This window comes from Chroicocephalus ridibundus, chromosome 1 (genome assembly GCF_963924245.1).
Source record: "Chroicocephalus ridibundus chromosome 1, bChrRid1.1, whole genome shotgun sequence".
Lineage (NCBI taxonomy): Eukaryota > Metazoa > Chordata > Aves > Charadriiformes > Laridae > Chroicocephalus > Chroicocephalus ridibundus.
The window spans coordinates 10445636-10459640 of record NC_086284.1 but is presented as its reverse complement, the minus strand read 5'-3'; the positions used below and the strand labels follow the sequence as shown (position 1 = coordinate 10459640).

Genomic DNA, 14005 nt, shown 5'->3' with positions numbered 1-14005 from the left:
TTCAGGATTTGTTCTAAGGCTTGTCCGAACAAGTTCGGAGATTCGGTAAAGCCTTGGGGCAATACCGTCCGCCGTAATTGTTTCCGATGGTTATCTGGGTCTTCCCATTCAAAAGCAAAGTAATCTCGGCAATCTTCTTTGAGAGGGCATGCCCAGAATGCATCCTTCAGATCTATTACACTATACCATTGATTATCGGGCCCTGTTTGACTCAGGAGGGTGTGTGGATTCGCCACCACCGGGAATCTAGCTATTGTTCTCTGGTTAATTTCTCATAAGTCATGTACTAACCTATATTTTCCATCCGGCTTTTTTTTTTTTGTTTGTTTGTTTGTTTGTTTGTTTGTTTTTTTACAGGCAGGATGGGAGTATTAAAAGGAGACATACAGGGTTCTAGCAACCCCTTTTCAAGTAATCTTTGGATCTCAGGTTTCAAACCTAGCCTCCCTTCTCTAGGAAGGGGGTATTGTTTTATTCTGACTGGTATTTCTGGGTTCCTTATTGTTACTGGAAAGGGTTCAATATCTAACTTACCTACTGTTTCCGGGGTGTACCAGACTTCAGGATTTATTTTCTCTTCATCTATTACTCGTAAGGGACACAGTTTAATTTTTTTTAGTGTTTCATTTTTTACTTCTAAGCCAATTCCTAATTCAATCATCAAATCTCGGCCCAATAAATTATAGTCTGCTTCAGGCATGAGTAGCAGGGACCCCACCCCTACCTTAGAATGGGTTTCAAAAAACACATCCTTTATTACGGGTATTCCAAAAGGTTCTCCTTTTGCTCCAATAACCTGTATAGTCGCCGAGGATATTTTACATCCTTGGGGCAATTTTTGAACGGTAGATCTTTCTGCTCCCGAGTCCACTAGGAACTCAATTTCTTGTTGCTGGGGACCCACTTTTAGTTTTATCAAGGGCTCTCGTGTTGTTTTTTTTTTTTTTTTTTTTCCCTCGGGTTCCCAGCAAATAGAGCCCCTGACACCCCTAGTCTTTGAACATTTTCTCATCCATCATTCTCTTTCTGCAGTCCTTTTTAACATGCCCTTTTCCTCCACAATAGAAACAAACCACAGTTTCCCATTCTCTCCCTCTTAAAGGTTTTTGGGTCTCCTGTCTTATCTGGCGAGCTTCAAACCCTTTTCCAGGGGTTGACGTCCTTTGCCCTTCTCTGACTGCAGCTACCAACATTCTGGCTTGTTTCTTATGTATTTCCTCCTCCCTGCGGACATACACTTTCTGGGCTTCCCTTAACAATTCATCCAAGCCCCTATCCTGCCAATCCTCCACTTTCTCCAGCTTCTTTCTAATGTCCGTCCATGATTTAGCTACAAATTGGTTTTTCTCCTACCCCCCTGTTTCTTCTCTCTCAAGTGATATAGATTTACTCTAGTCTCTGACCTTATCCACAAGTGTGCATATTCACTCTCCTCCAGGCTAAAGGGTTCCTTAGAATTAACATAAATATGTAAAGCCTGGCATATCCAATCTTCAAAGGACCCAAAAACGGGCCAATACAGGTGGTCACTTCTAATTTGTTTCCCACCCCAAACTTCCATACAATAACGTATCATTTTTGCTTTATCCTTACCCTGCCTAGAAGGGTAATCATCCCAATATTTAATCATTAATCCTAATGAACTGTCTGGCGGTATCTGGGGTAACCTAACCTTAGGCACCGACCCACCCATGGGATCAGAAGGCTTGCTTTTCTTCTGTCCCATCTTCCGGAGTGCCTTCACACACACACACAATCTTTTCCCCCTGTTCCTGGCCCAGTCCCTCGCGGGAGATGGGAACCGCACTACTAAGGGGTCCGCACTTGCTTCGTCCTCAAGTGGACGTCTCACACAGGCACACTCCAGGATACCCAACCCCAACCGAACGGATCACCGGCCTATACTTACTCACTCCTGAGTCTTCGTTCGGGTCTTCGTGCACAAAGTTTACGGGGTTGCCGGCTTTTATTTGCTTGCTGCCGAATTTCGAGTTCTTCGGTAGAGGTTTTGGGTGTAAAAACCCCCAACAGGGGCCGTTTACTCAGCGGGGCGCCCCCCCTGTGAGGTTTACAGCCAAATTGCCTCTATCCGAGTCACGGCACCAAATTTGTTATAGATTGTGGCCCAATAATTGACAGGAACCAGTCCAATTAATCAAATTAGTTTATTAAGCAAGCGGCAGCAAGCAAAACAGCGCTGGGCGGCCGGGGAGTCTTTGCTCCGCCAACGGCGCACACCCACTTCCCGAAAGTAGTTGATTATATACTCTTCTGGTTCCCGTATATGTGTCAATCCTGGTATATTCTGTGTCTGAGCGACGTGTTGCTAGGGGGTCGGTCTTGTCCCGCCTCCTGATGGTGGTGGGGCTGAAGGCTCCTCATCTTTATCAGTGTCCTTGGGGAGACTCTTTTCAGCTTATCTCACAACTTAGCTCTTCCCTTTGAAGTGTTAGAACACACCAGATGCCTGTGATTTAGGCCTTGAGGTATCAAAGTGCCCCAGACAGCACACCGGATGCCTGTGATTTAGGCCTTGAGGTATCAAAGTGCACCAGACAGCACGCTGGATGCCTGCGATTTAAGTATGTGAAGAGTCGAAACAGTGTAAGTTTTCACCAGCCTTTAAGAAAGCCTGATTTGATTAACAAACATGATTCTATTTATTACAGCCGGCATGCCCAGCGCCTCCCACTCCACGTTCTCCACGAAGTCCGTCAGGTCCCCGGTGTCCAGCCGGTTGCGGAGGTCGATCTGGTTCCCGTTGTAGCTCCAGGAGCCGAAGGTGAGGCGGCACCGCTGCCCGTCGAAGGGCAAGTAGGAGACATCCACCTTGCAGGAGCTCTTGGTGATGGCGGGCGAGTCCCACGTGATGTGCCCGTCGGAGCGCAGCACCACGTTGGTCTCCACCGAGCCGCCAAAGCCGTCGTCGGCGCTGGGGGAGGGATCGCTGTGGGGCCAGGATGGCCCCGAGCCCCACGTGGGGCAAGGGTCTGCGGGGCCGGGACCGAGCACTGTCCCCAACCCCGTGTCCCCTCCCCACGTCACCCCCAGGAAGAGGGGGCTCGCTGCCCCTGGTCACCCCCGGGGTGGCACATCCCAGCTGCCAGGTGGGTGGTACACCAGGCTGACGCCAGCACCTCCTGCCGCCGCCTTCTCACCCAGTCGAGGTGACCGTCTCCCCACATCCCCCACACCAGGACCCCCCCTGCTCCCCGTTGGCAACACCCCCAGCCCCAGCCTCAGCCCCCCCAGCTCCGGGAGCAGCCGGGGGGTGGGGGAGGGCGAGCAGCACCCACTCGTTGTAGAGGATGATGATGGCGGGCCGCCAGACGTAGCTGCTGGGGATGCGGATGCTGTCGATGCCGCCATAAGCGTCCTTGTCCCAGGCGAGGTGGGCATCCAGCCAGGCCTGACGGACCCACAGGTAGGAGGTGAGGACCTGGTTCCTCTCCTCCTGCTGAGGGCAGAGGTTGGGGGGGGGGACGGGGACGGGGACAGGGACAGACCTCGCTGCCCCCCTGTGGAATAAATACTACATTGGCTAAAAACACAAAAGTACAGCATTGTTCACACAGGAAGGAAAAGTAGAAAATCAAGAGGCTTCTGAGGGAGAAAACAGCTGCAGCTGGCATGAAGAATACAACACCTGTGGTTCCCTGATAAGCTACATGAGGTACGGGACGGGATGCAATTATTCCACGGCTTTACCTTAGGATGTATAGCGGATACGGGAATGGGATGATACCAGGAAACAGATAAGCTGCCAATTAGCTGCCCGCTCCATACTCGGAGCCAACATTTTGCCAAATTTTGATGAAATGCTGTCCTTTGTGCGAACTTTGCTCGTTAGAATGTCATTATAATACCAAAACACACCTCCACCCCGAAGGCTACCCGCCTCCAAGGTGCGACCGCTCCTTCTTGAGCCTGCGCCCTGAGCTTCTCGTAAACTAGACCTTTAACTGTGAAGCGAGAAAAATTTACACCACTCATGATAAAAGTATGTACGACTAAAGTCACTCAAACTCCACCTCGAAGATAACAAATAGTAGAAAAACAGCCCGAGAGAGGGGGGATACCCAGGGAAGACACCATCGCAAAGAATTCCATCACTGGCTTCTGGGAGCAGGCGACGGGCTGAGCCTCTCTTCCCCCCCATAGGGACGCCTTTGGGTAAGACTTAGATTATACCGAGGGCTCCCTCGGGAAACTCAGAAATTTCTCTAGAGACTCTCTTTTCTACATGTATAGCCAGGCTGTATCGTTAGAACGTTGTCCCGCGTTTTGTAGATGTAACAATACTTTCATTTGCACGTGCTTTGCAGACAGTGTATTTATCACCGGCTGCCCTAAGAACCTATCTATCTGTTGCTTAAATAAACTGCACTTTTTGAAGTAGCTCGTCCTTTTGGTTTCTCACCGAACGCGACCAAAGACTCGAGAGTGGCCGTGCTAGTTCATGAGCACGACTAGACGGAAGGTGCAGTCCAGTAGTAGTGTATCCATCCAGCCAGCCAGCCTGTCCAGGGCCCTCTGTAGAGCCTTCCTTCCCTCAAGCCAATCAACACTCCCACCTAGTTTGGTGTCGTCTGCGAACTTACTGAAGGTGCACACAATCCGCTCATCCAGATCATTGATAAAGATATTAAACAAAACTGGCCCCAAAACTGAGCCCTGAGGGACACCACTGGTGACCGGCCGCCAAGAGGATTTCACCCCACTAATCACAACTCTCTGGGTACGGCCATCCAGTCAGTTTTTAACCCAGCAAAGAGTGCACTTGTCTATGCCACGATTCGCCAGCTTCTCCAGGACAATGCTGTGGGGGACGGTGTCAAAGGCCTTACCAAAGTCCAGAGAGACAACGTCCACAGCCTTCCCCGCATCCAGCAGGCGGCTCACATGGTCATAGAGAGAGATCAGGTTTTTAAGCAGGACCTCCCTTTCCTAAACCCATGCTGGCTGGCCCTGATTCCGTGGCTGCCCTGCACTTGCCGTGAGAGCTCACTCAAGATGATCCTCTCCACGATCTTCCCTGGTACCGACGTCAGGCTCACAGGCCCGTAGTTCCCCGGATCCTCCTTCCGACCCTTCCTGTAGATGGGCGTCACATTAGCCACCCTCCAGTCATCTGGTACCTGCCCTGTTGACCAGGATTGTTGATAAATGATGGAGAGAGGCGTGGTGAGCTCTCTCGCCAGCTCCCTGAGTACTCTTGGGTGAATCAGTCGGGACGGACAAACGACAAGACTCTCCTTGAAGAGTTAAGTTAAGCTCTCTCTTTATTACAAACTTGGCTTTCTTATATATCTAATCTTTTGTTCATGTGTTCTTTCTACGCATTAGCGTAGCTTCCTCAAATAATGTCTGCCCTAGGTTCGTCCATTGCGTTACACTAAATGCCGTAACCGACGTTACTTCTCCTCCCTCTTCCTTTCCCCACAATAGCATTTTTCGCAAGGTCACTTCAGGGAGGATTACGCCCTGCCGCTTTAACAGCAGCGTCCATGTGGAGAGTACAGTCTGCTCTTCCTTAGTTAACTTCTCTCCCATGTCCCCAGTGGCTCACCTACTACAGGTGTCTTCTGAAATATGATCCGGATCCGTCAACAGCTCTGCCCGCTGTCTTCAGCTTCACTGGGCTCCGTCCCCACGACTATTTCCAGTCGTCTTCTTCCTCAGTATCACGTCGGGGTCACCAATTGTCGTTTCAGTCGGGACGGACAAACGACAAGACTCTCCTTGAAAAGTTAAGTTAAGCTCTCTCTTTATTACAAACTTGGCTTTCTTATATATCTAATCTTTTGTTCACGCTCCGTTCACGTGTTCTTTCTACGCTTTCAATTGGTTAGGTTACATAGCACACGCGCTCGTAGCTACAATACGATTGGTTATTGAAATCCTGTTCGCATTGCTCAAAATCTGGCTTCCTCACAGCCTAACTCTCCTTGTTCTCTGAAGCGATCTTCTTCTTTCTCCTTTTTGTTACTTTGCCCTTATATGACGCAACTCGCGGCCTTCTTACGGCTACACTGCAATCTCTATCTCTTCTGTCAAAGGGTCTACGGGCCCGCCGCATCCCCCGACATGTATGTTATTGCATGCCTTAGTAGATTGCTCTGTGTTATGCCCTGTGAGACTAAAATGAACCCAGCAGAAGCGGTCTCTTGAGCAAGGGGGTGGAATATGGGAAAGCAACGGCAGATCGGCGAGGAGGATTGTAAATACACTCAAGGGACTCGCACCTGGGTGCTGGAAAACACATATATCACACCAATCGTTATTCAGTCTCGGGTGCTGGCAAGAAAAACGTTTGGATGACATAAGCCTGTGATGGACTCACAGACACCTCATCTAGCTGCTTGAGGATCTTGGCCTGTTGTGGAAGAAGATCAAAGCACAGTACCAGCAAGAACAGGGAGTCCGCATGCGCTCTTGCTAACGAGGACTCTTTTGCTGCCAAGGATTCGTGATAACAAGGACTCTCTTGCTGCCAAGGATAAGTTTAACAATGCTACTAGTACCGCTATTTCTGAGTTGTTGCTGGATGTAGATAGTATTCGATATGCGATGTTGCAAAACAGAACTGCTACTGATTTTTTGCTTTCAGCTCACAGACACGGTTGTCAAGATTTTAAAGGACTGTATTGTATGAATCTAAGTGACCACTCCAAATCCATCCATGCCCAGTTGCAGGAACTGCACCGACCGAACCAGCAACTTGTGGAGACCACTGGGTGAAATCTCTTTGCTGGATGGACTTGGGGGTGGGGTTGGTTGAAGCAAATTATACTCATTGCCTGTGTGGAAGGAATTTGTCTGTTATGTTTAGTATGCTGTTTGCCGTGTTTAATAAGCATCATACGATCAGTTGTAAATGCCGCTTTGCATCGTACCCTCGTACGAGTTGTAGAATATGTTGCTCTAAAAACTATGTGTGTATCCATGAGAACCCGACCTTCACAGAAGAAGCTAAGACGGGATTACAACAATGGAGTCACGTATCAGACAGCCGCTGTTAGCAAAGCTGGATCATGAGTTTGGTGAGACTCGCTGCATACGCTGGCCACGCGTGCAGCGACTCTGGCCTGTACTTTTCTACTCAGTCCAGTGCAGGAGAGTCTGGTGGGACTTGCTGCGTGCACTGGCCATGCGTGCAGCGGCTCGAGCCTGTACTTCTCCACTCAATCCAGTGCAGGATATAAGGGGGCTGTCTCGGGTCAGAGACGGGGAGAGAGACATGAGCGAGGGGGAGAGAGACATGAGCGCACTTTGAAGATACAGGGGATGCCCTGAAGCACTGTGTCTGCCCCCGCTCCCCCCATAAGTTCTATGTTCATTAACCCCAACAGCTCCGAAGGCATTACAGCATGTTGCAAGATAAGATATAGTCTACTACTGCTGCAAGACGCATTGAACACCTTCCTACAAGAATTTCAACTTTATGCCCTGATAGGACAGTGGGATGATGCACTCGCAAAGAGCCTGACTGCACTAGAGTGGGTATTTTTGCCACATACCTTTTCAAAACCAGTAACTACGATGATTGAAATGTTACCGCGATTGTTTTTCCAGGGTCGTCTGTGCTGTCAGCAGCTTTCTGGAATGGATCCAAGCCACATACATGTCCCCACCAGAAAGGATGACCTTGACCCTTGGTTATCACAAAGTCTTAACCTCCTTAGTACATTATATTGGGCAAATAAATTATTCTTTCCCCTGGCACAGACTATTACAGTCACTTTCACAAATTCCTTTACAGCCGCGCATCCTGCTAGCACCAAAGCCTCTTGATGGCACCTGTTCGGTGTTTGCAGATGGTTCAGGGACACAGTAAAGGCTTTGGACTTATTTCAACAGGAACTGCTAAATGTAGGCAGAATCTCAATGTGTTACTGGTCTTGTTCAAAGACTTGAAGGAGCATTTATAAAACAAGTAGAGAACCAATGGTTATTTAGTCTCTTACTGCAATTACTGTTGCTTTTATGAAAAAGACAGTTTCCTTATTTTATTGTCCACATACGCTCTCATAGCTGTTTACTTGGCCCGTTAACTGAGGGAAACACAGTTGCGGATTATCACACTGTTGGTAACAACTCCCAACATTATGCAGCAAGCTAAAATGTCGCATGATTTTTTTTCATCAAAATGCGAAGGCATTGAGGAAGCAATTTTCTTTGACACAACAAGAAGCACGTGATACTGTGTGAACGTGTGCCGGTTGTCAGCAGCTGGCTCCTCTGCCATCCTTTGCGGGGGTTAACCCGCGAGGGCTTACACCTGATGAACTTTGGCAATCCGATGTTACGCGCATTATGGAATTTGGACATGTTTCAGTTGATTTGTTTTCACACTTTGTTGTAGCTACTGCTCATACAGGAGAGAAGGCTTGTGATGTTATTCGACATTGGTTGCAATGCATCGCAGTCGTGGGAGTACCGAAAACTATAAAAACTGATAATGAACCAGCTTATGTGTCCGCTAAAGTACAGGTCTTTTTTTTTTTACAGATACGAGGTATTAAACATGTCACCAGTATTCCTCATTCCCCGACTGGGCAAGCAATTGTGGAGCGTATGCATCATACTTTAAAAACCATGCTTGCTAAACAAAAAAGGGGGAATCCCGTAGGTATGACACCTCAAGAGTGAGTGTATAAAGCAACTCATGTTTTAAGTTTTCTAAACATGTCTTCTTTGTCATCCACAGCAGTAGAGCGACATTTTGTAAGAAGTATTGGATGGCCTGAACAACCGAAGGTGTATTATAAGCACCCTAAATCGGGGTGCATGCTAACCACAGATAATACTGCAACAAATAGAAGTTGTGAGCAAGACAATTCTGTAATGATTTGTACTTCTCATCCGTCTGTTTGCTTCGGCTCAAAATGCAAGTATACAAGAATGTAATCAATCTTGTTGTGTAAAGTTAACGCTAGTAAGGTATAAAACAGCAGTAATATGGACAGGGAATCGGCAAAACGCATTAAAAACACGTCTTTCTCTGTATTGTGATTGGGAGTACAACTCTCGAAGACTTTGTGTTACATCTCTCCCCTGGAATACGTTGCTACATGGCTGAGAAATGGTTAAACACCATCTTCAAGGTGCTTTTGACATGTCGTTGCAAGAAAATATTCGTCCTTTACATGACCAGCTAAAAGCTCAAATACTAAACATTCAAGACTTAATGAACCGCAATGTATTTGAAATATTACAAAAGGATTTCTCGTGGGTAAATCCAAAGAAATTGGCTTTCTGGGCTAAATTTAGGAATCTGGGTATTTATTGCCTTAGCAGGGTTCTTCTTGATTCTGTTTTTAATTGTGTTTAGTATGATATATAACCTGCTAAGAGCGTCACAACGAGTAGAAGCACAAGTCATGGCCACCTTGTTAATAAATGGTCTGGTGTTAAACAAAAAAGGGGGAGATGGGGCAGATCTACGAGCAGAGGCCTGCGTACGGCCAAAGACACAGTGAGCAGCGCACACAGTAAACACAGAGCCAAGAGAACAGTTCGTACCTTCACTCCATCCTGTGACGACCATATAACGTTCCCGAATCTCGGACAAAGAATAGGGCTAAGTATTCTTCCTTCGCTGGGAACAGCCATGGCATTGAATATGTTGAATAAGATAGGGTGTTGGGCAAGTAAACAGATAAACCTTACAACTGAAATCATATCTAGCTTGCTCACTGATGTTGATAGCATTCAGCATGCTACGTTGCAAAATCGAGCGGCTATTGATTTTTTGCTGTTAGCTCAGGGTCATGGATGTGAAGATTTTGAAGGTATGTGTTGCATGAACCTTTCCAACCACTCATCATCCATTCATAAGCAGTTGCGGGATCTGAAGGATAACATGTCCAAATTAAAAGTGGTCAAAAAGGTTTCGATGATTGGTTAAGCTCATGGGGTATAACGGGATGGTTATCAGATTTACTAAAGCAAGGGCTCATGCTGTTGTTGGTTATATTACTATTGGTTATGGTAGCCTCGTGTGTTCTCCGCAAAGTGACTGACATGATAGAAAATGCCATGCATAAGGTCTGGCTGGCTCAAGAAGAAAAAGGGGGGATTGTAGGAATGTGTCTGAGAGAAAATGGTCATGTGAGCCAGCCTCCCTACTATGAGAGATTAGAGTAAGAGCAAAACAGGTGGTAGAAGATGGAATTAGTACATGGCAAAAACGGGAACTGAGAAGGCAGAAAACATGTTGTGCTAATGACTAAGCAATTTACTATGCGAATTCTTGTAACCAATCTGCTGTGTGAACGAACTGCATGGACAGCGCGTGGACAGCGTAACTAGCTAATCAGAAATAAGCGAGTCGCGTGTACGGCGACAACACAGGGTATAAAAGGTGATGATCTGTGCTTAATAAACGGCTTCTGTTGGTTCACATTGGACCGTCTGGAGGCCAGTTATTTCTCCTCACCTAGCCAGCCTCGGAGCAGATCTCTGGGCGGTAGTCTTAAATAGTCGTTTAGCCCTAAAAAAGACCTGCAACGTATGCAGGAGACATAACACTAGGAACATGCTGGTTTGAGCATCCCAAGGATATTCAAAATTCTCAAAAGCTGTCACGCCTGACCCGAAGGAGAAAAGCCGTTTCCATCAGAGGTGACATGATAAGGGAATGACTGAGACAAAGGGGCTCCAGCAAAGGCTTGTAGAACATCTCTTATCACACAGACAAAAGGACAAACTGATTCCTACTGCATTAGCGTCTGGAAGGGTAGTCATACATTTAACCAGGGCTAATGACATTGAGCAATTTTTTTACCAAAAAGGAAAGAAATCAACCAGTCAGATAATCCCTTTAGGTGTAGCATAAAGAGAAGTAAACAGCGGCAGGACATGCGGGAAGAATTTTAGGCGCCTCGCACAGACCGTGAACCCTGGAGTACCCAACCAACGGGAAAGAGGGGAGGGAAAAATTGGGCCGGGATTAGGAAATAAAAAGGTGTGGTGTTTCAAGAACGGAAAGTGTGCCTACTTGCTAGGTCACCCGCTCTTGCAAGAGCGTGAATAAAAATGTGCTTCCCAGAGGATTCTGCCTGAGCCTATTTCATTCGGACCGGAACTTATTTCTCCCACCATTCTCTGTGTCCAGAGAAGGGCAAGGGAGCTGGTGAGGGCTCTGGAGCACAGGCCACGGCGCCGGGCCCTCAGCCGCCCCACAGCCGGGCGCAGCCCCGCCAAAGGCCCCGGCCCCGGCCCCGACCCCGGCCCACAGCGGCGGCCGATGGCGGCGCTCGGGGGTTCCCTCACAGGACGCCGCGGTGTTCCCCCCCCTCCGATTATTAACCGCTCCTCATTTTTCAGACAGGCAGAGATGATCTGTTACCGAGAATCCCAAGGGAGATCAAGAGAGACTTCTGGGCCTTGGGATGACTAGGAAAGGGCTCAGGAGCGCAAGTCGTGCTCTCCTCTGTCGTTGCAGGCACAGGGAAGGATGAGGAAAGCAACAGGAAGAGCCCGCAGATCAATACCTGGCTGCGAGCCTGGTGTCAGCGGCAGGACTTTGGGGTTTTTGATCACAGCATGGTTTGACAGGACAGCAGGCCTGTTGGAGACAGATGGGATACACCTGCCTCAAAAGGGGAAAAGGATCCTTGCACAGGAGTTGGCAGGGCTCCTCAAAGGGGCTTTCAAGTAGATTTGAAGGGGGAAAGGGATGAATCCGGCAGCAGAGACACAAGGGTCGTTGATGGGTTAGAAGCTACGGCTGCGCCTGGGAATGGTCAGGTAGGAGTGAAGCCTTCTTCCAGCAAAAAGGTGTCAGGATCAGCAGGCCAGCTGAAGTGCTTCCACACTCATGCCTGCAGCATGGGCAAGAAAGAGGAGGAGCTGGAAGCCATTGTGCAGCAGGACAGCTATGACGTAGTCGCTGTCACGGAAAGGTGGTGGGCTGACTCGCACGACTGGAGTGCTGCATTAGATGGCTACAAACCCTTCAGAAGGGACAGGCAAGGAAGGAGAGGAGGTGGGGTGGCCCTGTATGTTGGGGAGTGTTGTGAACATCGAGACCTTAATGATGGTAAACACTGGGGTTGAGTGTTTCTGGGTAAGAATGAGGGGGAGGGCCAAGAAGGCTGATATGACGGTCTGTTATAGACTGCCCAACCAGGACGGAGAGGCAGGTGAAATATTCTGTAAGCAGGTGGGAGAAATCTCACGATCACTGGCCCTTGCCCTGCTGGGAGACTTCAACCTACCAGGTATCAGCTGGGAACACAATAGAGCTGAGAGGGAAGAGTCTTGGAGGTTTCTGGGGTGTGTGGGGATAAATTCCTGACACAGCTGGTGAGGGAACGCACTAGGGAAGGAGCCCTGCTGGACCTGCTGTGTGTGAACAGAGAAGGACTTGTGGGGGATGTGATGTTGGAGGCCGTCTTGGGCACAGTGACCATGAAATGACAGAGTTTTTGATTCTTAGAGAAGCAAGGAAGGGCGTCAGCAGAACTGCCACCATGGACTTCCGGAGGGCAGGCTTTGGTCTTTTCAGGAGCCTGCTGGAGAGAGTCTTCCTCTAGGTTTGGCTCAACACCCAGAAGAGAAGTGAAAAACTGTCTTCTCAATGGAAGACGACAGCGAAGCTGAGCAGAATCGCTGGGCTCACCTACCTGATGTCTGTCTGAGACGTGTCTTCCATCGGTCAGACGACAGGGACAGATCTAACGCTGCCTTGCTCTGTAAAAATGGAATGGGGCCCTGCACTCGGGATCCCTCCCTCCTCCACGAAAGATGAAACTGGAATTTGGACTACTGGGGGAAGCCCCGTCTTACCAAGAAAATACTCAATGGCTTTGGCTAGGCGGTTTTGTGATAAAACACATGGAGGGATGACAATTTTTAATCAGATTGAGAAAATGTGGACAGCCCCCGGAAGACATGTGGCAGTAAAGGGGATTGTGAGTTCTTGGCCCACATGTTGGAAGTTTTCCAGTGCAAAACCCAAGCAGGAGGTTGGAGGGCAACCATGGTCATACTTCCCATTCCAAAGGCTGCAGATGGGTTATGCTGACGTGCCTCCTGTGGGAGGCGTTAAGCACCCGCTGGTAATCATGGATCAACCCTCAGGAGGAGTAGAAGCTTTTCCTACCAGGAAAGCTGATCCCCCAGGAATGGTCAAAGCACTTTTGTGGGAAATCATTCCCAGATACTGACTGAAATGAAACCAGAGGATCAGACAGGGGTTCTCATTTTTCAGCAGGAACACTAAATATCTATAAAAGTTCAGCCTGGAGAAGAGAAGGCTCCGCGGAGACCTTCCAGCCCCTTCCAACCCCTCAAGGGGGCTCCAGGAAAGCTGGGGAGGGACTCTGGATGAGGGAGGGGAGCCATGGGACGAGGGGAAGGGGTTTCCACTGCAAGAGGGGAGATTGAGCTAAGATCTTGGGCAGAAATTCTTGGCTGTGAGGGCGGTGAGCCCCTGGCCCAGGTTGCCCAGAGAAGCTGTGGCTGCCCCATCCCTGGAGGGGTTCAAGGCCAGGTTGGACGGGGCTTGGAGCAAGCTGGGCTGGTGGGAGGTGTCCCTGCCCAGGGCAGGGGGTGGCACTGGGTGGCTTTTAAGGTCCCTTCCCACCCAAACCATTCCCTGAAGGGGTGGGGCCCTTCTCCTTCTCCCTCCCTTCTTGTTATGATTTGAGAAACCCACCACAATTTCTTGTCCTTTAGACAACTACTCTGTCGCCCGATGACCCCTCCTCACCGGGGAAGAGGAATTGGGGAAAAACAAGGAAACATGAAGGTTGCAATAGAAATAGATTTACTAGGATAAAATTAAAGAATTTACACTAATGATGCTAAAGAAGCAGCGTCAATCCCGATATCAATATCAAATACCCAAGGATTACACCCAGCCCATTCCATCAGCAGGAAGCCGTGCACTCCCAGCAGGGGACAGCCAATGGGGGACACCGTGAGCGCTGCGGCTTTGGGAGGAAGGGAGGGGCTCAGGGCTCCGGCACCGCAGCAAGGAGTTCTCTGCACCGCC

General features: G+C 48.9%; 1 protein-coding gene across 1 annotated transcript in view; it reads right to left on the bottom strand.

Moving 5' to 3' along the window:
- LOC134511558 (neuronal acetylcholine receptor subunit alpha-10-like) overlaps nt 1-14005 on the bottom strand; it is a 28121-nt gene that overhangs the window by 7272 nt on the left and 6844 nt on the right. The window contains exons 2-3 of the mRNA XM_063325707.1: nt 3297-3448; nt 2668-2932 (exon numbers count right to left, since the gene is read on the bottom strand). Coding sequence (XP_063181777.1) covers nt 2668-2932; nt 3297-3448 — 417 coding nt within the window. The remainder of the gene's footprint in view (nt 1-2667; nt 2933-3296; nt 3449-14005) is intronic.